The following is a 25,496-nucleotide window of genomic DNA, read 5'->3' on the forward strand; positions in this document are numbered from 1 at the left end:
ATTGATGAACCGTGGCACATCTGAATAAAAAAAAAAACAGCCTAATCCTACTCTTTCCTGAACAACGTTTGGAGATGTCCGTTTCGAGCCTCTACTATCCATTTTGTTTTGGTTATTAGTCTTGCCTCTTCAGTTGAGAATTGAATCTGATTTGATTGTAGTAGTGGTGTCATTTTCGTATTCAAACCAATTCTCTGTAAGGTGGGAATCTACAATACATATATCTTGTTGTCGAAACCAGTCTCACATTCCATTAACATCTCTATTAAACTCGTTCAGGAGAATTCTGGCATCGTCATTAGCTGCGTTTGAAAATAAAGACCTCAAATGTCTAATATATAGCCACCAGGAGCAACTATCATTGAAGGCTTCACCAAATGTTTCCTTTGTGGACACAGAGTGATTGTCTTAGTGGTTTAAAACAAGAGCTCTTCTCAAAATCTATGTAAGTGCAGTTAATATAGGTGACTGCTTTTAGTTTCTGTGGTGCAGGATTATACAAACGATTTGCAAATGGAGTCACATATCTTTCTATATAATCTTCTCGGGCAATAGCCTCAAATCCAATGTTTTCGAGGGCGAATCACATCATCAAAGATTGTCTACTTGGATATTGAAACATTACACTTAACACACACACACACACACACATGGGGTCAAACATCTACCGCGTCCACGCCGTTGACTCTGAGTAATGCTAAGTGCAGATTTGGCTATATTGAGTGACTTTCAGCTCACGTATCGCTGAAACCGTGCATAGACGGTGGTCGGGCCCATGGGAACTTTTGATCTACATCATAATATTACCTACTTGATTCCACAGTTTCAAGCAATTTGACGAAGTTTTTTTTTCATTGCTTTTGTGCGGAATCCTTTGTATACAGTGTGTCCCCGGATGGAGTACCACACTCTTGTCAATTTTTTTGATTGTTAATTTTTCGAGAAAAACTAATTATTGATAAAAAGTTTTGCTTATCTTGGGAAGCCATGTGCAATAATCAAATATGCAATAAACATACAGGGTGTCCAGAAAAAAACAAAATGTGAAATTTTGCATAATTATCATGGATATTTCCTTATCAATGTCAAAGTGAACATATTTATGATTAATAACTAATAGTAAAAAACTTTAAAAAGTAAATGTCTGGTGTGGCATAATGTATCGCAAAATAATTGGTCCTTACTTTTTGGAAGAAAATCTTAATCAAAATTCGTATTTGGAAATTCTCAATAATTTTGTTTTGGCAGAACTAGATAACGAAAATTTAAAGTTCAGAAGAAAACTAATGTTTCAGTAGGACGGATGTCCGTAATAGATTATTTCTTATGGGGATACCTAAAGCAAAAAGTTTTTGATGAGAGCATTAATTTACTTAAGCAAAACATTCAGGAAGCTGTTACCCCCATAAACGAGGAAATTAACATGTCTGTGTACAAGGAATTTAGAAAAAGATTAGAAAGATATGTATTACCTGGAGGTTTACAAGCTATTTTTATAATATATTAAATTAAAAATAAGTTTACTTACTTTTTACAATTTCTGTCTGCTTTAAGTAAGACAGTTAAAAATCACTTCTATTTGCAAAACGTGATTATTCTTCTATTTTGACTTAGCTCCCTGTTTGTTTTATTACACATTTGATTACTGCCCATGGCTTTCCAAGATAAGCAAAACTTTTTATCAAGAATAATTTTTTCTCGAAAAATCAACAATAAAAGAGTTTAGAAGAATGTGGTACCCCATCTGGAGACGCGCTTTATGAAAATTTACATGCCCTGGCATTTTTTGCATAAATTTATTCAAATTTCAGGCTTTACACAGTGTACTTTTAAAATGAGGTCAATCTTCATATGATGTGGATTGTTGGTTAAAAATAAGTTTTCTCTCAAAATACATTTCTCATATTTAAAAGCTGACTGCTTTTAAATTGCGGCATATCCAGCTTCTTTAATACATGTTACAGAAAATCACAAAATAAAAAATTATATTAACTGCTGTATATTTAAGTACCACTAGCAGTACTAGTAAAGAAAATTTTTAGTTACTGGACTTAATACTTTTCTATAAGTTCTTGTTACAAAAATATATTTTTTAAAGAAATACTACACAATTTTCAGTTTTTAGAATTTCAGTTGACGTATCAAGCACAATATTTGTATTTGTACAGAAAACAAAATAATGAAACATAATTTTTTTGTTATTCAACGGTTTCTTCATACACACTAAATATGCTATGGATTGCCAAGAAAAGTAGATTGTCTGAAATTACTAATTCGTCGTTTAAATTTTGACCCTGTTTACTTACAATTCATCATCAGCATGTGTGAATTTCATATTTAAACTGTGTTTAGTCAAAAATGTTTGACGTGGTAGGGGAGCTTCTATGTTTGAGGGATGGGGTATTGGCTGACCAACGGCAACAAAGCAACTTTGCATTCTTCCCTTTTCCGTATTTTCTTTCTTATCTGCACTTGACTTAACTATGTGGCCAGTACAATGGATAACCTAAAAAAATAATAATAATAATAATAAATTAGGAAAGCAATTTTACATCCAGTAATAAAATTTAGATAAAATTACTAAGTGATCAAATAAATACATGGAAAAACACCAGTAAAACACTATTTTTTCACAATAAGGATGCTATGTTTGAAAACTGAACATTTTACGTCAATTTCATATATACAATTCATGACTAATAGAGCCTTTATAAACAGTTACAAGTCACGTGGCCACCGAGCCTAGAAAACCAACATTGCACGGCTAGTGGTGTCACCTAAAGAAACCTCTAGTTTTTGTACCTATTAAAACATTATCAAGAAAATGATGTTCTGTAATCCATGAAAGTAATGTAAAATAATAATTACTATAGTAGGATCATATTCGATGCAAAGTAGAGCAAAAAGTTGTCGGTCTTTTATCAAAGGAAAATCGTGTCATCATTTTTAGGAGGCGTAAGATAAATCATTTCAAATTTAAAATGAAATTCAATGTAAAATCTGAAATACCGCTGCATACGCACTGTGTTCTGGTAGTAGCTGTAGTCGCCCAGGTGCATCGAGTGTACGAACTGGTCGGTTATACGTCAAATACTAACCTGGCGAGCTTTGCCGTCAATTAGAGAGCGCTTCCAAAAAACAAGTAAACAACAGTGGCGCGTACAGAGGTAAAATGTAGTACATATGTGGAATTTAGGAAACAAATTGGATTTATAATAAATTACATTTAAAATAAATAGTTTATGAGAATAAAGGAATTTTTGTAGGAACAAGGGTGCCAGACCTGAACTGATCCCCTCGTCCCTTCATAATGTATAAAGAAATTATTCAATTTGTAAAACCCTTTAAAAGCGTACTTCATTGGTTCCCTTGACAGGCAATGATTTATTACTTTGCATCGAATATGATCCTACTATAGAAAATGTTCATTACTTTACTATTCCCATTTGAGAAAGAGCTGCAAAATAATTCTATACAGGGTGTCCCAATGTCAGTGTACAAAAATTTACCTGGGGGTAGACCAGACCAAAATAAGGTTAAAATTCTTATAAAATATTTTTCTGCGATGCACTCTCACTGAGTTACAGGATGCTGTTTCGAAAAAAATAATAACTTTCCGCAATAACTCATAGACCCTTTTAGGGATTTAAGTAATTTTTGGGTGAAGTGTACACCTGTTAAAGGTCATTAAAACTATATGGTGCCTATTTCTATCTGACGCCAGGGGCCAACTCGTCCTCAAGGTTATGTCTTCATAACTTTTGCATATCCTAGTTTTGTGTAATTTGATTAAGTTTTCCTGAATCTGCAATTGATTCTGAACAAAAAATGTGCTTTTGTTTCATAGCTCAAAAATGAACCGTTTTCGAATAAATTGGATCTAAACTATTGACTGCATTAGTTCGTAGAAAAATGCATGTAGATTTTATTTCTTGTTATTTAGCAGGTACCTATCATTATAAAAAACAAGTTGTTTACCGTTGAGGTACAGTTTCCCATGTAGCTGCGGCTCAATGAATATGAAGAAACTAAACAAGTTTTCTATGAATTATTTATTATTTGGTTACATATAGGGAAATTAAAAATAAAATTGAAAATTATGTAACAGAATCGAAATTATGTTAGCAAAATTACAATATTAAAAATAAAAATAGAAAACAATGATTACAATAAATGCTCACAATTCTGTCCATTTACTTCAATGCATGCCCGACATCGTTTGACCAAGTATTTGTAAACCCTTTGCAAATCAAGGGTTACTTGAATTTGCTCGGCGATCGGATTAATTTTTTGAAGTAAATCGTCTCTCGTGTTACTGGATTTGACCAGTTTCTTCATATGACCCCAGTAAAAAAACTCAAGCGGGTTGAGGTGAGGAAACCTGGGAGGCCACATAATAGGGGTCCATTTTTCCCAATCCAGCGTTCTGGAAAATGTAAATCGAGCCACACAGATACTTGTCTTCCGTTACGAGTGATCCATCTTGTTGGTAGTACATCTGATTTCGCAAAGCTAAGAGAACGTCATCTAGTATGTCATCAACAATATCCTCTAAGAAATCCTTGTATCTCTCTGAATTCAAACGGTCTACAATAATTTGAGGAGCCACAATAACTCCGTGGAAGATTCCTCCTCAGACATATATGTAGAATCTTCTTTAAAATGGGGAGGGTCATGTTACATGCGGATTTTCAATGGATCAGATCCAGATATCTTTTGATAGAAATTTTTGTCATTCGATATTTTCTAACAACCACCTGCAAAATTGTATCCTTTTTTCGGAATGATCAGGATGCAAAGTATTTTATGTAGATGGTATCGGTGCAGTTCTTCTCGGCTTAAAATTCTCCAAACGCTGCTTCATGGAATACCTCTTATTCTGGTATTTCCAATTTTAACACTCCCGGTCTCACGGACTCTTTGGAAAACTCATTGGAATACATGCTGTGAAGGTTGCCTTCTGTTTGGAAACCTGCATAGATACTCTCGTGGGGCCACCAATGAATTTCCATCACAGAAACCGTAGGCAAATATCATATCGGCATATTCGTTGTTGGAAAATTTCATAATACTAATATATTGTTTCATAAACTTATTTTCTCGTAACTTCGGGTACTGTAATTAATTTTGACATGTACGATTGTAAACAACTTTGTCTTTTATAATGACAGGTACCTACTAGATAAGAACAAATAAAATCTTTACGTGCATTTTCTAGGAATTAATGCAGGCGATACTTGAGATCCAATTTACTCGAAAACGGTTCATTTTTGAGCTAAGAAACTAGAGCACATTTTTTGTTCAGAATCGATTGCAGTTTCAGGAACACTTAATCAAATTACACAAAACTAGGATATGCAAAAGTTATGAAGACATAACCTTGAGGACAAGTTGGACTAGGCCGCCCCTGGCGTCAGATTGAAATAGGCACCATGTAGTTTTAATGACCTTTAATAGATGTTTTTGAGTTATTGTGGAAAGTTGTTATTATTTTTTTCTAAACAATACCCTGTAACTCAGTGAGAGTGCATAGCAGAAAAATATTTTATAAGAATTTTAATCTTATTTTGGTCTGGTCTACCCCCTGGTGAATTTTTTAACGCTGACACTGGGACACTCTGTATTGTTTTTTATAGCCAACATTATAAACCAATTAATACCTTTATCAAGAACACTTAAATGAACGGTATACATATACATAAGTATGTTGTTTATTTTTAAGACAAGTGTAATTCCATTTTCCTAAAAATATATGATTTTTCCAGTTTGTTTTTAAACCGAGGTATAAATAAATTACAACTCTTTTTTGAATAAGGCATTTCCGGAATCAGTATCAGAATTTAAACAAACACTTGAATTATCTAAATTTATCATGATTTCAATTTCCAAACAGGAATTTTTTGATGGTTTCTAAAAAAATTCAGATTTCCTGTGAAAAAGCTGTGTATGCAAATTATTTTTACAGATAATATAAACTATGACAGTTGGTGCTATGTAAAAAAAGAAATCGTACAACAAATACTTCATACCAAGATACAGAAAACTAAAATAATATCCAAACAGTATTTCCATTTATTTCTTGAATAAGATGAAGGTAATAAGTTAAACTTTGCTTAGTTACAAGATTACTTTTGGGACGGTGAAAATTACACAAAATTAAAAGTGTGACAATGTGACAATGAAGCATGGGACAAAAAAAATGGAATGAAATTTGCGAAATAATAAATTAAAATAGGGACGGTCAACCCTGAGATATCAACAAGGGTTCCACATATATTTGAAAAATATATATTTTTTCACAATCATGTTTTTTTGGAAAAATAAATTTTTCTTCATAGTGTGTACATTTTACTTCTAATTTGATAACATTCCACTTTTAAAACTTCAATGTAGTAACTTTAAGAAAACTGAAAGTTTTGTGAATAATAAGAAAACACAATTATATTTATCAGTTGATCTAAAAAACAGTATAGGTCCCATGCTTCATTATTGAAATACATATAACAAATTTAATTTAAATTTTATTATACATTAAGTAAAAACAGTATTCTATTACATTATTTTCATTTTATAAAGAATTAAACTTTTTAATAAATACAGGTATAAATACAAATCTTGATATTTACGTTAAACAATTTTGTTAGTCACTACGATTTTAAATATACAGGGAACTGCATCGATCGATATCTAGGAAAGTATTGCTCCGAAAAATTTGAAAATTTGGTAAAATGGCAATGTCCCTAGGGCGAATACAACTAAAATATCTAGAACTCTCCAGCACTTTATCGGAAGTCGACACCAACTGCGTTATTTTAAATAGGACACCCTTTATATTATTGCATTTTCGTATTCTACGTGAAATTTGAGGGTCACTTTATTAACTAAACTAAACAAATATTCCCTATACCTAGAGATTATAGATTTTGAGATATTAATTATTAAAGAAAAAATTTGACAGATGCAAGGGTCCGCGAAGATGCTAGTAACTCTTTTCAGGAGCCTTATATCAAGTGGATTTTTGGTACCTGTAAAGGGCATAGATAACGCTAAATTATGGTATGCCAACAAATTAAAACATTTATACTAGGTGTTTAATTTTTGCTGTTACATTTTAATGACTTCAAACAGCTATAACTTTGTTAACTTAAATGGAACAGCTTGTATTTCTTTACTCTGTCGTGTGCAAAATGAAATTTCCTTTCAAGCCATATAAGCATTGTTAGGGTTGTCGTTACAATTTTTAGAGATATTTGCAATTTTCTATTTTTTGGACATTTTTTCTCGTATCAGGCCTTGTTTTCAAATTGGCCATGACCAGAAACACTACAAAACAATTAAAATAACTTGACATTTGTCAAATTAGTTGTCAAATTATTGTTATGTCTGTAATAGTTTTTGCTAAATATTTAAATAAAAATGCCTGGGGATCGTTTAACTTATAATTATGAGGATTATTTTAATTTGTTTGTTATTTATGGAAAAAAGCATCAGAACTAACTTGACAAATGTCATGTTATTTTAACGAGAAAAACTACCTATCTAAAAAATAGAAAATTGCAAATGTGTTTAAAAGTATTAATGGCAAACTTAAGAATGCTTATATGGCTTGAAAGGAAATTTGAATCTGCATGCGACAGAGTAAAAAATACAGTTGTTCCATTTAAGTTAACAAAGTTATAGCTGTTTGAAATTATCAAAATGTAACAGCAAAAATGAAACACCTAGTATTAAATGTTTTAATTTGTTGGTATACCATAATGTAGATACCTATGCCCTTTACAGGTACCAAATATCCATTTGACATCACACTCCTGAAAAGAGTTACTAGCATCTTCGCGGAACCTTGCATCTGTCATTTTTTTTTCTTTAAAAATTAGTATCTCAAAATCTATAACTCAGGTACAGGGAATACTAAACTTAATAAAGTGACCCTCAAATTTCACATACAGGGTCGGAAAGTCCCCATGGTTCATCGGCCGTTACGTGTAAGAGCGATAAAGTAAGTCATAGAAATCCGTGCGATAGAGAAAGATAGCTGTAATGAAGCCGTCTAATAGTCATTGCCCATTTCGCCTTTCCACAAATAAGAAGTGGACGTTATTTGTGGAAGGGCGAAATGGGCGATGACTATTAGACGCCTTCATTATAGCCATCTTTCTCTATCGCACGGATTTCTATGACTTTCTTTATCGCTCTCACGTAACGGCCGATGAACCATGGGGACTTTCCGACCCTGTAGAATACGAAAATTCAATAATATATATGGTGTCCCCTTTAAAATAACGAAGTTGGTGTCGACTTCCGGCATAAACGGAAGTGCTGGAGAGTTCTAGATATTTTAGTTGTATTCGCTCCAGGGACATTACCATGTTGAAAAATTTTCAAATTTTTCGGAGCAGTACTTTCCTAGATATCGATCGACGCAGTTCCCGGTGGGACACCCTGTATAGTCTAACAAAATTTAATACGTGTCTGTTTCAATACTTTTAGATGCCCTTTTATCAAAAATGATCAAAGTTAAAGAGATAGTAGTAAAATAAAATGATACTGCTACTGTATTCAAGGGATAATAAAAAGAAATAAGTACTTTTCAGCAATCCTTTAACAAACCTATTGTTTTTGGAGCTATAGGTAGGGTTATATATTTTTTTAATTTCCTATGATATACGTATTACCCGCTGTCAAATATATTTATAATATATTTTTTAACACCACAGAACCAACTTCAATGTCAAAAACTACATAAAAATATGGGACTTAACTTAATAGTTGTTTTCTTTTGACAATGATTTCATCAATGTGATGATTAAATGAAAACTGAATGCATCATACACTCAGCCTCTCAGCTGCCTTATTTTCTGATTATGATTATAAAATGTGTCTGAAAGTGATAAAAATACAATAAATTTTACATAGACACTAAAAGTTTTTGAAGTATTGCTATGTGCCAGTGTGTTAATTATTATGAATAACATATACCTAAAAAGTTTTAATATACCTATACTTAGTCATTAAAATATGCTTACCTTATATGTAGCTGATTTGAGGTTTACAGATCTTCCTTTACTAGTAAGTGTACATTTGAGTCGAATAAACATTGACTTTGGCGAATCTGTATCATCCTGTGATTTTCCAGATAAAATTTCTCTGATCTCGTCGTGATCACAAGGATGACTATATTCAAATATATTTTGTCCCATTAAATCAATCTGCAAAAAATATACATATTTTTCTATTGAAAGTTTAATGAAAAACAAACATTATGATAACTGACATGAATTTCATGTTTCATAAACAATAATTAATAATTGGGAAATGTAACTTCCTCAAACTAGCAAAATTTTCACTTTTGACAATTCTCTCAGTTTGATCAAGTTTCTTCAACACAATTTCTTGGTCACGAATATTTTAAGAAAATTATATATTTTTTTTAAATATTCAATATTTTAAGCATTGTTACATCTGAAAACTATACATACAACTTCCATGTTATAATTAATATCTTCTGATTTTTTTATTTCACAGTACAATTCTGAATGTATATTTATTTTTATAAGATAAAAAAACTGCAGTTAATCAAAATTTTAGATAAACTACGCCCTGTACAACTTAAGACTAAGAAAGTATTTATTATTTGTTAAATAAATATAAGTAGAAGTGACAAATTCCAATGTGTTACTTTACCTGAGAAATGCCCAAATAGTCGCTGACGTTTTCAGATAGATAGACGAAATCACCCTCAGGTGATAATACAATCAGAAAACCTTCCAGAGATTTTAGGAATACTGATCCATCAGCATCTTTGCTGTTTACGTCTACAGCATCCAATTCTGGAACTGTAAATATAAAAGATAATAAAATTAATATAAAAAAAGTTGCTTTATATATAACTACGATTAACAACTATATTTTTTTTTCAATTTTTTATGTATTTTTTGAGTATTTTATCGCCTGTGAAAAAATTTCAAAAAATTAATGTGATTTTTTGGTTAGGCAAAACTATTTTCATAAAAATAGGGAGCAAAATACCCAAAAAAATAATGAAAAAATCGAAAACTATGCCATAAATAAATAACTTCAGACAATATCACTGACATGCTAGGTTGTTTGAGTCATGTGCTGGACAGCGAAATTGACGATAGTTCGTAGCATTCAACAGTATAGTCTTTCCGAAGTCAGTTGAACATGCAAAAAAAAACGTCTGGTAATAAATTCAATGAGTTTCATAGGCGTCCCTAAAAAAATTTTCTGCTAAAGGTAAAAAATTATAATAATTTGTATATAATGTGTAGAAAATATCTATTATAATTATGTCCATTTGACCAACAACATATTTTAATTATATATGTCCTCAAACAATTTCATTATATTGGTGGTAAATTTCGTTTTGTTCTGTTTCAAAAGGTCTCCAAAATGCCATGTTTAGATAATATTAGTTAAACAAAATATTCCTCTTATTTCTCCCTTTCGCAATTGTAATATGAATGATTGATAGAAGGTGCCTATAATAAATTAAAATTACCTGAATCAAGCCAAATTCCGCATTGCTGTACTGCACTGCTGGGCAAATTATCAACCACTTGTCATCTGCTGTGATTTATTGCCCAGTAGCCCAATGCAACTGTGATCGTTTTCCTTTGCTTGCGCTCGCATTCTTCAACTGAGCATATACATTTCTATCACCTCCACGTTTAGTTCGACCAGACCTGTTTATGGGTATGTCTAAATAAATATGGGAACAAGTTTTTTAAATATTTCAATGCCGAGTTACTGCGTCAGCGACCGAACCTGATACATACTGTTGGTTCTTCAATTGACATCGGAAAGACTATACCTATTAGTTCTTTGCTTTCCTTACCAGTGGCGTACCCAGAAGGACATTACTTTAGAATCGTTATTATTTATTTTGACAACATATTCGATTTATTTAAATTATTTTAATTACATAAAATTTCTTTTTTCTTCCCCTCATAAATTATTTTACTATTCTCATCAGTAATTTATATAGCATCGCTGTTATTATTTGTGTTTAATTGAATTCCGTTGTTTTCTGAATGGTCTACTGCCTATAATGCAACGTCGTATTTTTATAAGTCTATCACTTATTTTTCACTGTCCTCGTCTTCGTAGTACCACATATCGTAGTACTAATAGTTAAGACCGAGGTTAAGACGTTAGAATACATAGGAGTACAGCTCTGCAGTAAGTGGCTAAGAATATGAAAAGAATACAGTTTTAAAAAGTAACGAGAGCAACAAACAAAACCGATATTAATAAAATTATATTCACTTAAAATCTCTAACAAATAAGAAAAAGAAAACACTTACACAGGGTGTTTCGCATAAGAACCGACACAGCAGGGACATGTAGGGGAACCCAAAATATGGTGATTTAACGCAACTTACTTTTGTAATAAGCTGCGCCCCTGAGAAGTGAGAATCCTCGAAAATGGGGTTTCAAATTTCGAAAAAAATCAATATCTCAGTAACTTGAACTTGGAAAAACCAAATTTGGTACACGGTGCGAGTGTATCAAGAATATTAATCGACAGTAAGTTGAGTTCAATTGAAGCATATTAAAGGGTTGATAAGGGATGACGCACAATTAAAATGTGACAGAATTTTTTAACCCGTTGACAGACAAAATTATTACTTCGTTTTCAACAAAAACACGAATAACTAATAATACGAATTGTGGCTGATATTTAAAATCATCGAAAATTTAAAAGTTGACTATGAATTTAAACGTCAAACATGACGATTAGGAAAAAAGTTGGATTAAGAAAAATTTAATAAAAAAAAACAAACAGGTTAAACAACAGAAATAACATACACTTTGCACTTACACGTTATAGAAATTGATCAAAATGATCATCGTTTTCTTTCAGACACAAATTGAAAATTGAAGTCTACTCTATCCAAAGTCCAAAACGACAAAGTTTTTTGAAGACTAACAAGAGTAAGAAAAATTTTAGAATTTAATTCCCCATAAAATAAAGTAATAAAATCCGTCAAAGGATTAAAAAATTCTGTCACATTTTAATGGTGCATCATCCTTTTAAAATATATTAATTGAAACCTACTTACTGTCGATTAATGTTCTTGGTACACTCATACCAAGTACCAAATTTGGTTTTTCTAAGTTCAATTATAACTGAAATATTATTTTTTTTTCAAAATTTGAAATCCCACTTTCAAGGCCTATAACTTCTCAGGGGTGCAAATTAGTATAAAGATAAGTTGCATTAAATCATCATAGTTTGGGTTCCCCTACATGCCCCTATTCTGTGTCGGTTCTTATGCGAAACACCCTCTATTTTACCAATGAATTAAAAACTATTTTATTATTGTTATTAATTTTCAGTTCACTCATTTCAATGAATATTACCAGTGGACGGTAAGAAAGTACATTTTTATACATATGAGAATATTGTGTCATATTTTAAATTATACAGAGATAGATTTAGTAGTTATAAATTAATTGGAAAGTTAAGACCAGTTGGTTATGTATTTAAAATAGAGCTTACGAGACACTAATATTAAAGGTTGTCTTAATCATGTCGAAATATTAACGAATAAATGTTGAGATCTCTTTCGATATGTCAGTTGTTAATTTTGATAAGTTTCCTACTCGAAAGGAGATTTACACATTACACATCTCTAAATAGTCGAGAGATTATCTAAGTGTTATTAAAAATAAGTGATACATATTTGATCGGTCGATGGCCTAACGGCTTAAGGACAGTCTCTAAACCGTCGTTGCTGACACCGCCGGTTCGAGCCCCGCGGCCAGACGGTCGTAAATCAGTTGTACTTGAAGAATAGCCACATACACTTATTGAATAATGGTCAAGTCATTCCTATAAGCTAACGCGGTCTATTGATACCATCACATCTCTTCCCATTTATTTATTAAACAGAAGTAAACAATGTACAATATGTTTCTTAAATATGGTTTCAAACTAAAACAGGAGGTAACAAACGTGATTTTAAACAAAAAGTTTGATATGGGTTCTTTCATATGGGAACATGGGTCATGGGTCAGAACAAGGTGATAAATATGCCCCGCTAAGGGGACCGCCTAGCCGGGTGTCTTGGCCGCCTGATTTCGATCTGCCGAGGCAAGCATCACGGACGTAGGCTGGAATTTGGATGGGTGACCTAAGGCAGGCTCGGGGACGTGGCTGTGACAGCCTACCAAAGACCTGGGTCGCCCAACATGCCGCATGCGTGTGGTCTCCGATAAATGGTAATGAGAACAGAGCAAAGAAAATCTCTGCAACTCAAGACCATGCTATCATACATAAACTGTACGAGACTTTCCCACCAAGCCACCCGTGTAGTAAATAGGATGGTTTGAAGAAAAGTACTCGAGTAATGAAGGAGGGTGTACAAGGGGCCTAATAAGGCCTAAGTGCCGCGGTGGAAAAACAATTCCACCACCCTCCGACATACATACATACATGCCCCGCTAAAAATATGAATATATTTTTAAATAACTTCGGATCAGAATTAAATGAAACTTGCTTATTATGATTATTGCTATTAATAGCAATAATCTTACGAAACAAGTTTTTCCTTCATTCACAGTGGCGGAGACACTGGGGGTTATTGAAAGCTTTTATTATCTTAAAAAAATTATCTGTGACATTTTTGGTACAATAATCACAAGCAATGTATTCTTCTTTGATCTCAATGATCTACATGGTTTACGAGAAAATTAACAATATACGTTTATTTTGGCAGCTCGATAAAAGTACCGCTGAAACAGAGCTATTAGAATAATAATAAAAATGTTATAAGAACATTGATATTGTTTCCCAGATAGAGTTAGTTCCAAATTTAAGTAAGCCTTAAAATATGGTATTAAAGAATTCCATCACCAAATCTTACTAATTTATCTTAGTTTTAAGACTTTTCACAAATCAGACACTGAACAAGATTATCTTTTTTTGTGTCTTCTATGGTGATCTTTCACAAAAATAAATTCTCTTGCCGAAAATGTCAAGGACAATTTCTTTAAGATAAAGGAAACATTAATTGCCACCTGCATCGCTGTTACTGTGAATGAGGGAAAAACCATCCTCGCGAAAAATAAACGCAATCAATATTCTTGATTTGTACCTCGTTTAATTTGGATCTAATCAACCATTTTGGAGTATGTAAAAAAATGTGTGCACCTTTATCAATCTCCTATCATACTAACCGTTTCTGAATCTGCCATTTCATTTTTTTTTTGTTTAAAATGACAACTCGCTGAACGATTGTTCCCCCTTCCCCCGTGCTTTGTCTGTTTTGTACACAAAACATAGCATAGCTTTTGTTTGTGGTTTCATAACCTAAAAGTAAAATGTAAATATGTACTATGATCTGATTTTACTGTTCATAAATCATATTTTATTATTAATTTGTGATTCTGATTACAGATTACAGAAAATTCTGATTCTGATTCTGATTACAGAAAATAAAATATATTTTTATTTTTCGTTTATTATGATTATGAATCCCAGCAGGGGGAATGGTGTAGGGATAGCCGCTACTCAGTTATTGTTATGCGATTGCTATAATGAGAGTTTACAAATTACTGAAATTTGTGAATCCGAACTTATAATTTTAACAGAAATAATGAGTACCTAAGTCATGTATGATTAAATACCAATAACAATATTATTCTTATTCCAGGATTAAAACATTAATTAATTAATGAAGAATATTTTCTTTTTTTCAATACTGATGAATTTGAAAATCATATCATACTCCCTGAACGATCCTGCCCATTGTAATCACATTTTAAAATCTGCACAATATTCGCAATCAACTGATTGGGCTGACCAACGAAATATTTTTTGTCCGATGAACGATTTTAATCGTGCTGACAATTCGAAGAACGCAGCCATATTTCATCTCAGTTTGGCACAGGCGAGGATTCCCCCCAAACGGTTCGAAATTATTTTTATTTAATTTTTGGTACAAATAAAATAACAAAGATAAACCCCTATAATGAAGTTCTTTTTTTTACACATCAACTGTACAAACGGCCCCCCTCCCCCTAACCACCCTCCCGCCCCAAAATCCATCTCTGGATCTATCTCTGGTTTGACACTATATTTTAGAAACACTGAATAACCCATATATTGTTAAAATGAAATCAATATTATCAGTATACAATAGGTACGTATTTATTTTACGTATTTACGTAATACGTACGTACGTATTTAACTGAATTAAATTAAAATACAAAACATAAATAAACTTTTTTATTACATTAAAATTCTGGAGAAATTCTGAAGTTTTCATGAAATTTCATTAATATACACAGCAAATAATCTGTTAAAGAACTAATTCTTATAAACACCAACATCTAATTAACTTAGAAAAAATGATTGTACCGTTTACACAAAACCAATCTACGTCATGTTTCATTCCTTGATAGCAAATTAAACAATGTTTGCCTATTATTTAGCCGAATGGAAGTTAATGCTGAAAAAGCCATAAGTTGCCTATGTTGGAAAAGGGAGCAACAACTACCTATGTATAGCCGAGCCTATCTTAGTCAATTAATGCGTGTGTGGCCTTCCTTAAGAAAACATCATTAAGCCAACTTACCTAATGTTGCCATGTCTCTAACTCTAAGATATGAGATTGCCAATCTCATGACGGATGCTTTGTCGAGCTGTGAGATCTGTTCGGAGGTGAGTGGGAGAGCATTTGCCAGATCTGTAAAAATTTCGGTTTCACGGGATCTGCGTGATCGAGCAGCATCTCGTGATTTTTCCTTTCGTTTCTCATTATTCCTGTAACACAAAAGTTCAATCAGCGAAACATAACTTAGGTACCAAATTTATATAAACAATACTTGAACAAATTAAATCGGTATATTTAATGTCGGATCCACATAAATCGGTCATTTGCTAAATATTTGACAAATATTTGGGCAAAATCCATAGCGCCATGTTGCATCATATACACGTTGTGAAATAGTGAGAAATATTTCCCCAAATATAAATATAAATAGCTTTGACGAATATTTGTCAAATGAAGAAATATTTTCGAATGTATCGACAAATATTTGGCAAGTGCACTGCATCATCTGGAGCCGATTTTATAGATTTTGACAATTGAATAATGGAAATATAATTCTATCGCATACACTAAAGCGCAAACATACCAGATTGCAAGGATATGGCGATTTCAATTGACTGATTTATATCATAATTAAATCACGATTTTAAATAAATGATTTTCTAAATATAAACTGTAATTTAAATGAAGTCATTTTAATTGATAATTTTAACAAATCAGACTCAAGAAAATACAACTTAATTTACAAACATAATTTGCAAACAAAATTTGTAATTCAATAATATGAGCGATATATACATATATTGTACTATACGATGCATTAATTTTTAATCCTTAATCAACAATGTAAGTATTAAGATTTTTAGTAGGCTAAGTTCTTCATATTTTTAAAAAAGTAATCATGTCATATTGCTGAAAGTTTGTAGATATCGATATTAACTGAATTATTAGTTTTAATAAATTGCTATTTACGTTTTTAAGTTTTTTTTTTCACTATTTAACAGTACGCCACTGTGTGTTGCATATTTGCTTATCTAAATAATATAGTTCTAAATAATAAAAAAACATAATACAAATTAAAAATCTAGGCTACAATTATTTATAAGGGGATGTTTGAGATACTTTTTATGTAAAATAAAATTATGACGATTTGTTTACAGTTAATATGTATTAGTTATTAAAACAGCGTCAAATTACCAGAATTAACAAAGTGTGCAGGTAACCGCAAACAAATCTGCTTCCTGTAGTAATAGATATCATTTTAGTTATAAAACTGTTTAAATTTTTCAGAACAGTTAGTACCTAGTAAAATATTTTTTTAATAAATCGAACACGGACGTTCTGTTAAAATGCGATATTTTAGTGAAGATGCAATTATTAAGCCAGTATCTGATCCAGCATTATATCGGTCGGCATGGTATTGGAAATAAATAAATTATGATATTTAAGAGAGATAAAAGAATTTAACCTCATCGATTCCATATCTGGATGTATTAAAATATATGTTCTAAAATATAATAATGTTGATATGTTGTCTGATTTATCTAAACAAAATAGATCTAATCATACAGTTATCTTATTAGTATTATTATAGAATTGAATAAATGTTTAATTTTCTCAGATGAATCGTGAGGCTGAACAAAGTTTAATTTGCTGGAATTCTTAGTAAAATCGTAGAAAACATCAAGTGCTAAACGATATAAAGTGTTTAATCTAATTGTACAGGGTGGTATAATGTAATATAATATTTTTAGTACGGGTAGTACAAATGAAAATATGTGTATCTTTTTATATTTTATTCTGAAAGATACTGAGCTAATTCAAAACAAATTTAAAATTTTTCCTAAAGTTCTCATCGGCTAAAGTCATTCTTTGATACTAATCTCTAGGTACACAAAATACATAGCCCTCATAAATGACTACAAGCCACGTGACCAGTAATTTCGTTTGGAATAGTAATTTTATTTCCTTCATGTTGGTCATTAAATTAGACAAAATTAAAATTTATTAAATTAGTAAAATCAAGGTTGCATTGTGGTTGTGTTTTAACACAACGTTCTATTTCACCATCTGTGCTTGGTGCAATTTTTTCCGATATTACTATTCAACCAATCAGCCATCGCATTATCTCGAGCGTAGACGTAACGGTTTCTTCTTTACACTTAATTCTAAAAAATAATTAATGTTGTAATAAATTTAAAATTCGATAAAATTAATATCGAGCAATGTGACAACGGCGTAGCGGTCAACACGAGGTACTAAGCTGTCCAGCAATACGCAATTCAGTTGGTGTTGGTACCTGGAATTGGACCATTTCGGAGTGTTTTTTGCGTACCACTATTTCCTTTTTTGAGGTGTTTTCCATCAAGTGCGCGAAAATTGGAGTCGAAGGTGTTGTGCGTGCATCGAAAATGGGGACATTTTGAGCATATTATGTTGTAGTTTGTCTTGTACTTGTGCGTTTAAAAATTACTTACTTTTTGGTAAGTCTCTAAATTATTTTTAATACATATGATTCAAAAACAACATTTAGGTATTATTATATTTTAATTAAGCGATAACACTGAAGTATTTTATGGAAATTGTTCGAAATGCGTGCCATTTCAAAGCATATATGCGAATATTATAAAATTTAACAAATACATATTATGTAAATATAAACTTCTCGATAACGATTCGATTTTGCTTAATTGCCGAGAGCTATTTTTTAAAATATATATTTCTTTTTTAGAAAATGGGGTAAATAAAGGTTGGAAATGAAATAGTAATAGTCACTGCCTAAACTTATAATCTATGCAACGTGTGAGATTTGATTAGGATACAGAAACTAGTATCCGTATGTCTGAGTCTCAAAAAATAAAATATCTTCTTTTAAACGGGTACATTTCCTTATTATTCATTTTGGGGGAAAAGACATTAAAAAGAAAGTATATTTTGATGTACATATGTCCTAAAAATGTCGAGAAACAATTTAGGACCGCCCGTATAAACCATTAAAAACATACAGGATAATTGGACGATATGCGACAATTTAAATAAAATGCAACTTTGTTTTCGAGATATAGGGTGCTGAAGTTGAAGAAATTTAAAACAAGTCAGGCATATTCCGGAAATTCGTTAAAAAATTTTTTTCTAATTTGTTACAATTTCACTTAAATGCAAAAACCCATTAGCGGACAAACTCATTTTTTTTTCTACATTTTTAACGTAGATTCTATTTGCTCTGTTAGAACCTGACTACCTGTATGACTACCCTCTATGTACTTATAATTAATTGCAATTTCTTAAGTAGACTAGAAGAAAAAAACGTATTATACTTTGTGCAAAACCGTACTTATCTTATCAACTTCGACGTCACCTGTTACATGAGTGTTGCACAATAATGAAAAAGTAATATTAACGGTCGGTAGAAGGAGCACAAAAAACAAGCGCTTAGGTAGGGAATTCTGGATGGAAGCCTAGATAGTTGAAGATAGGCAGTTGAAGTGAGAACAGCGCGGAGTGAAAAGTAAGACGATCAGTGTAGTGTGAAAAATACAGAAGTAGTGTAAAATTAAGTGTATAACCGGTATTAGTTAGCAGGTAATATTTTTTAAGTACTTTGTTTTTATTTGTTCTATGTAATCTTATGATTGTGATGTTTATAGATGTTTCATGATAATAATTTTTTGTATGTTTAGCTTCCACTGCTTTATGCTCAAGGGCATATATTTTTCTAAGGTAAAATTATTATAATTATTTTTAAAGATTACTCATTATTTATTTCATGTTAAAATATATATATATTGTCGTGACTGCCAGACATTACAGTAACGATTCCTTTGTTTCACATCTAACTTGTTTTTGTTATGATTACGTTGTTCGAAAAACATAGATGTTTCATGATAATAATTCTGTGTATGTTTAGCCTTCATTGTCTTACGCTCAGGGGCGTATATTTTTCTAAGATAAAATTGTTACAATTATTATTAAAGATTGCTCATTATTTATTACATGTTAAAATATGTATATTTTGTCGTGACTGCCCAGATATTGCAATAGCAACTCCTTTGTTTCACCTTTAACTTGTTTTATCATGATTACGTTGTTTGAAAAATAAATAATAAAGCATTTCTTGTGCTCACTTTATGTCATACGCATATAAGAGCCTTGTTGAATTTACTAACATTTTCGCCCGTGAGGAATGAATCTGTAAAAAGAATAATTAAATACAAAAAAAGAATTGCTAAAACAGATCTTCCGAAATCTCAACTCATAGCTGGATTGCCTCCCGTATGGGACTCCAGTACCTTCCGGCTCTGCCGGCTAACTAACACCAAACCTCTTCAGTTTTACTTGGAAGTGTGTATGTCTAATTCGAGTGAGGTGACATTTAGTGAGAAATTAAATAAGTCGGGTGTTATTTATCATTAGCAAAGGATCTTAATTTATGCCTTTGGTTAGCGGTTGTTTTGTATTTATATTTGGGTGGTAAGAGCAACGATCGTGGGTTTCTCTGCCATGCTCTTTCCCCACAGGAGCTCTAGGTGAGCCTGGCACTCTCATTTTATGTTAAATGGTTGTTAATGTTTTTGTTGTTCTTTCTATTTGTCACATGTTTAATTTGAAGACTGTTGTACGTAAATAATAAAGTTAGGTGTATTTACTCTGCTTTTGTTTTATAAAATTAAACCATACATCCCCTCAAAAAAAGTTAGTAGCCAGCGCCTTCCGGTCAATTAAAAATAGATACACACAACGTAGATATTCCTTATGATGATCACATATTTTGGGCCACAACTACGTTTATATTCGTTTATTTTTTTATCGAACCTGGGGTTGTTATACTACAACTTGTACACAGGGTGAATTAAATTTAACATCAGACCAACAAATATGGTCATTTTAAAAATAAATAATAATTTTTCTTATGAATATTAAAAAATATATTTTTTGGTTTTCGAAGCACAGGATGATACAATTAACAAGAAATACTTATTTTTCAACTAACGGTGCAAACATACCTGGATAGGTTGACTTAATATGTGATAATATCAAGATCCCAAAACGAATAATTTACTGTTCTTTAAGTCTGACTGCGAAACAGAATAGCATACCAACAGGCTTAGCCTCGGATCGAGATAGTTTACCGCGCCTCGAGTGCGTCTGCATTCGTACGGTTTTTGCCTTGTCTCGTACATACATACCTATTCGTGTTCAAATGTGTACCCGGCTTTAGACGATAAATTTGGACAATACTTCACTAACGAATATATGTATAATAAAAAAATAATATCTTCATCTATACAAGACTGCGGAGCTAGGATAAAAGTATGCAAAAGTGGATTTAAATTTAGCAATAATAGATAACCTTTTAATCCCTCTTAAGCTGAATATTAGTACTTATTTTTAATTAGATAACATCGGATGCACGCGATGTCCGAATTTTACAATCCAATTATATCGAAAAAGGTTGGTACTTACAGTTTTCCAAACATTATAAAATTAAACAAACACAAGGATATGATGTAAAATTGAATTCGCGAAAATTATAAATAGCCACAATGCGAGGTTAATTCCAATGTTTTTATAAAAACCACTAACTGTTTAAGATCTGCACATTAACAGCAACTAATTATAGTACCATGAAATTATACGACAAATCATTTCAAATTAATCTTATTTCTAGACGAGTTTTATGATAAGACATGTGATCACTAACCTCGTGTTTGGACAAATTCCAACAAAAGTAAAAGTTATTGGCATCTGAACATGACGATGGATAAGCACATTGCATTAAAAAAAAATAGGACATCGAACGGACGCTAAAGAAAATGCGTAGAAAAATGTAAAATGAAAAATTTAGTATAAACTGTACAGGATACTCAAGACAGAATATGTGCAAAATTGCTCTAACTCTTCTCGTCTCACATGGGCACGTTAGACTCGGGGAAATCGACTAATAAGAAATTTTTGCTAAGATAATCAATATTATAACAACAATTTTTCTTGTTAGAACAAGAAGGCACCTTCTTACGGTGAATACGTTTCTTTAGACTTTTTCCACTAAAAATAAGTAGATACTTAATTGGATAATGTTATAAAACACAAAACCAAACGGCAAGACATAGAAAAGAGTTATAACTCAAAATTTGTTAGTCTGTAATATTTTCTTTGGGACTAATTTTTTTGTCAGAATTGCGTAATATTTTTACTTAATTAATACCTCTTTGTTCGCGTCACGTAAGTAGCTACAACTTGTTTTCAAATTTGGCGTATGGTTTCCTATCCTATAATTACATCCAATTGACTTTAGTTGGGGCCTACCTATTAACGGTAAAAAATAATATGCATATGGCGAAGTAAAAATGGTATAACAGTAGTTTAACTATTTTTTAAGCGCATAGTAGTCATAGTTGACATACAGTCGCAAGAGCTAAATAGTAGATAAAGGGACCTGTTGTGTAAGAATAAATTTTTCTGTAAATTATATTTCCCTTTCTTTATTGAAAAAGAAAAAACAAATTAGATTTTTGAATAATAATTAAATTAAGTGATGGGTATTTTCTAATTGTCTGCTTTTCTTTGGTTAAATAATTTAATAAAAATGCAAAAATTTATTAAAATAATTTAGTTCCCAGCTGACAAAATACCATAAATAAACAAGGGTAATGCACTTTTTATGATTAGGATTTTAATTATCGATAAATCTCCTCACAATAATGTCAATTTGAAGTATATACTTTTACTTCCAAAGGCTTCCTCTTAGAGGTATAAGCTCTTGAAAAAACACTCTTTTTTTCTAAAACTATGAAATCCATTTGTTTTATATTTAGTACGAATGGAAAACTTTATCGATTTTACAATAGGCGTCCGTAAGGGGCTCCGATAATCCCTATTTTTAATATAATTTATACGCCACTGGAAATTTTTCAAAATAAATATATATTTTTTTATATTGCGGTTTATCTACATCAAAAAGGTCCCTTACTATTTTTAAATGAAATGCTGTTTTTTTCAGAAAAATGGCTTCTTATGGATTCATTACATGTGAAATGGTTAAGTTTTTCAAACAAAGTAATACAGAATAAAATATTTAATATTGAGAAACACTGAAATATTATTAACACATAACTGATACATTCTGGACCCCTGTTTGGCTAATTGTAATGAATCCATAATAAAAACAAAAACAAAATTTTTTTCAAGAGCTTATATCTCTAAAAGGAAGTCTTTGGAAGAAAAAGTGTATACTTCAAAATGGCATTATTTTGACGAGATATATCGAAGGTTAAAGTCCTAATCATAAAAAGTGAATCACCCTGTATATTAAACATACCGTCAATTAATTAGTGTGTATATTAGAGTAAATTAAGTTTATCTGTATTGTTTTTTTGTTAGTTGAGTAGACTTTAAACAGAAATCAAAAATATTATCTGCGGGATAGGCAGTGAGATTGTAACCATTTTTTAAACATGTAGCTATCTTTTATGTTTATGCTACACCAACAAATGATTTTTATTCTTAATTCTCAGACTTTATAGTAAATAATTAAGTCCAATTTGAATCGTCTAGGATCCTCATTTCAGAGTCATTAACCTCCACGTACAATAACAATAAGGATATGCAATTACACTTTTCAAATTGGTAGATCCTATGAAAATTTCTTTATAAGAAATTTCAATAACAATATTTTCCCACATTTGCCCCACATTTTCAAGCAACTATGAAACTGTCGAACTTTGTTGATTGGTTTATTTTATTGGGAATAAAATTCTATTTTCATGAAAATCGAGTAAATTTTGTTATGCATTAGAAAAATCTCTCTAATGCATACCATTATTATGTTTGGATACTCATTCAACTAAATAAAGATTCACAGCATATAGTAGATATCTACACAGTGATATCTGATAAAGAACATTATTGCTCATTTTTTGCACTGCCATGTAACATTTTAAAATTTTCCCGCCAAATAGATAATAGTCATATGACATCGAAACAGAAATAATTAAGATTGACCAGCTCAGAATTGTACGAATTACTATTTCTTTTATCATTAATATAATCAAAACTATTCGCTGCGTCATTTCTTCAGACTATACCTTCTTATACACTTTTTTGGAATTAACTGAGAACTGACTCTATTTTAAATTGCGTATTATTTTCATTTTACAAAGGAAAATTATTTATTTCTTTATAATTTTTTTATCCAAGACTACTCTCTTGGAACATACCTGTCTACATCCAAGACAAATTTTTTGTTGGACAAATATTTGAATAACTTGCCAGAATTCAATTATTTATTTGGCACACTTACATAAAATCCTCTATATCGCCAACATCAACGAATTGACATACATTATAGCATCCATTAGCGTAGTAACTGTAGCAATGTCCGTAATCAAAATCCTGGTCGGTCTGGCACGGTACCCCCACCTGAGCCAGGATGCTATTAGGTCGAATCCTAAACTTTTCATCGGTGCCACAACTTCCGGAAGGAGAATAGACATTGTCAAGTTCATTGGGCAAAAACTGTTCCTGGTGATCAACCATGGTTCCACGTGTAAAATTGTCATCACTATAAGCACTATAATTTTGTGCTAATCTCGCAATGTCACCAAAATATTGGTGATGAGGTAAGGAAAAGTAACTGTCGCAACACATATTGGAAAATTATTGCATGTGTTAAGCAATACTGTCAAAGAAGAGAACAAGACATGATATTTGTCGTTGAATTTGATTATCTGCTTTTCAAAACACCGTAATACGTTATCTAATCTTGAGTTTTAATAACTAAATGTAGGGCCACGTTCTGAGATTTAATTGATATATACTTAGCAATAAGCATGTATTAAATTCGAATTAACATAGCTAACCGAGCAAAAGTTCAAATTTTGGACAGGTATCTAATAGTTGCAGAACTTAAACTGACGAACTAAAATATTTTCTACAATTTATATTATCTTATCTCATTATTTTTACAAAATAAATATTGACATATACTCAAACAGTGCTCAGCAGCTTTGATTTTTGTTAATTTTGTGACTAAGTATTATATTTAACCACATACCGAATGTCTCATTTACTCCTTTTAGCGTTAAGCTTCCTTTTTATGCAGCAAATTATATTTTTCTATTGAGAAACCAACAACAAATATCATTTCTTTTCAACAGATTTAAAATGTAGAGAAATGAATAAAAACTTTTTCATAAAATAGACAACAGAATACGAAAATCAAAATTGTTCTCCCAAAAATTGTATTTTCTCCAAAAAATTCTGAACAAATCTTATCGAGTTTTTTTATTTCGCAATATATTTTAGAACTTGAAAATTTAAAAAGTTATAATAGTTTACTATAGTAGGTTTGTTTTGGTTCTGTCAGCGGACAATCCTAGAACAGTTCAGAATAGTTACTCAACTGTATTGTCAGTATATCTTGCCTTAGATGTTCTTATGAATGGAATGGTCAACAAATTTGAATCGCCCTAAAACCGTTTTCTGTCGGAACCAACACACTCCTATTATTTTATGAAATAATTTCTCCACATTGCCTGACCAGAAAATCGTATATCGAATGTCTCAAATCCAATGGGTTAGAATATGATCAAATAAGAAATAATACAATAACAGAACATTCGCAATTTATTCTATTTTATAAATTACCAGAAACACAAATTTTGCATTTTATTTCTTCCATAATAATTTTGGGACATTTATTCTTGTAAATTTCTATGATGATCGCTTTAGGGAGAAAGGTTTGGATAAATGTTGGTTCTAAATGGCTTAGTTTTCGAGATGTGGGGTTTAGAGCTATGGAGAATATACAGGGTGTCCGGAAAGGTCATGTCAAAAATGAAGGAATATACAGGGGAGGTCAAAATAGTTGTAGTACTTCATAAAAAAAATTCTTATCGCGTTTCGTTGTGGTGTTAT

At 31.4% G+C, this 25,496-nt stretch overlaps 1 protein-coding gene across 3 annotated transcripts in view; it reads right to left on the reverse strand.

Moving 5' to 3' along the window:
* The window catches only part of LOC108915638 (hypoxia-inducible factor 1-alpha), a 253,783-nt gene that overhangs the window by 125,509 nt on the left and 102,778 nt on the right, over positions 1 to 25,496 (reverse strand). For 2 of the 3 annotated variants that reach the window (XM_023457100.1, XM_023457102.1), the window contains exons 1-5: positions 23,881 to 24,257; positions 15,606 to 15,793; positions 9,685 to 9,836; positions 9,027 to 9,209; positions 2,307 to 2,506 (exon numbers count right to left, since the gene is read on the reverse strand). In XM_023457100.1, coding sequence (XP_023312868.1) covers positions 2,307 to 2,506; positions 9,027 to 9,209; positions 9,685 to 9,836; positions 15,606 to 15,793; positions 23,881 to 24,227 — 1,070 coding nt within the window. In that variant the 5' untranslated portion in view covers positions 24,228 to 24,257. Of the gene's footprint in view, positions 1 to 2,306; positions 2,507 to 9,026; positions 9,210 to 9,684; positions 9,837 to 15,605; positions 15,794 to 23,880; positions 24,258 to 25,496 lie in introns of those variants that run through there. The other variant, XM_023457103.1, reaches the window with a different exon arrangement.

The sequence above is a fragment of the Anoplophora glabripennis genome, unplaced genomic scaffold, assembly GCF_000390285.2.
Source record: "Anoplophora glabripennis isolate ALB-LARVAE unplaced genomic scaffold, Agla_2.0 scaffold39, whole genome shotgun sequence".
NCBI classification, from domain to species: Eukaryota; Metazoa; Arthropoda; class Insecta; order Coleoptera; family Cerambycidae; genus Anoplophora; species Anoplophora glabripennis.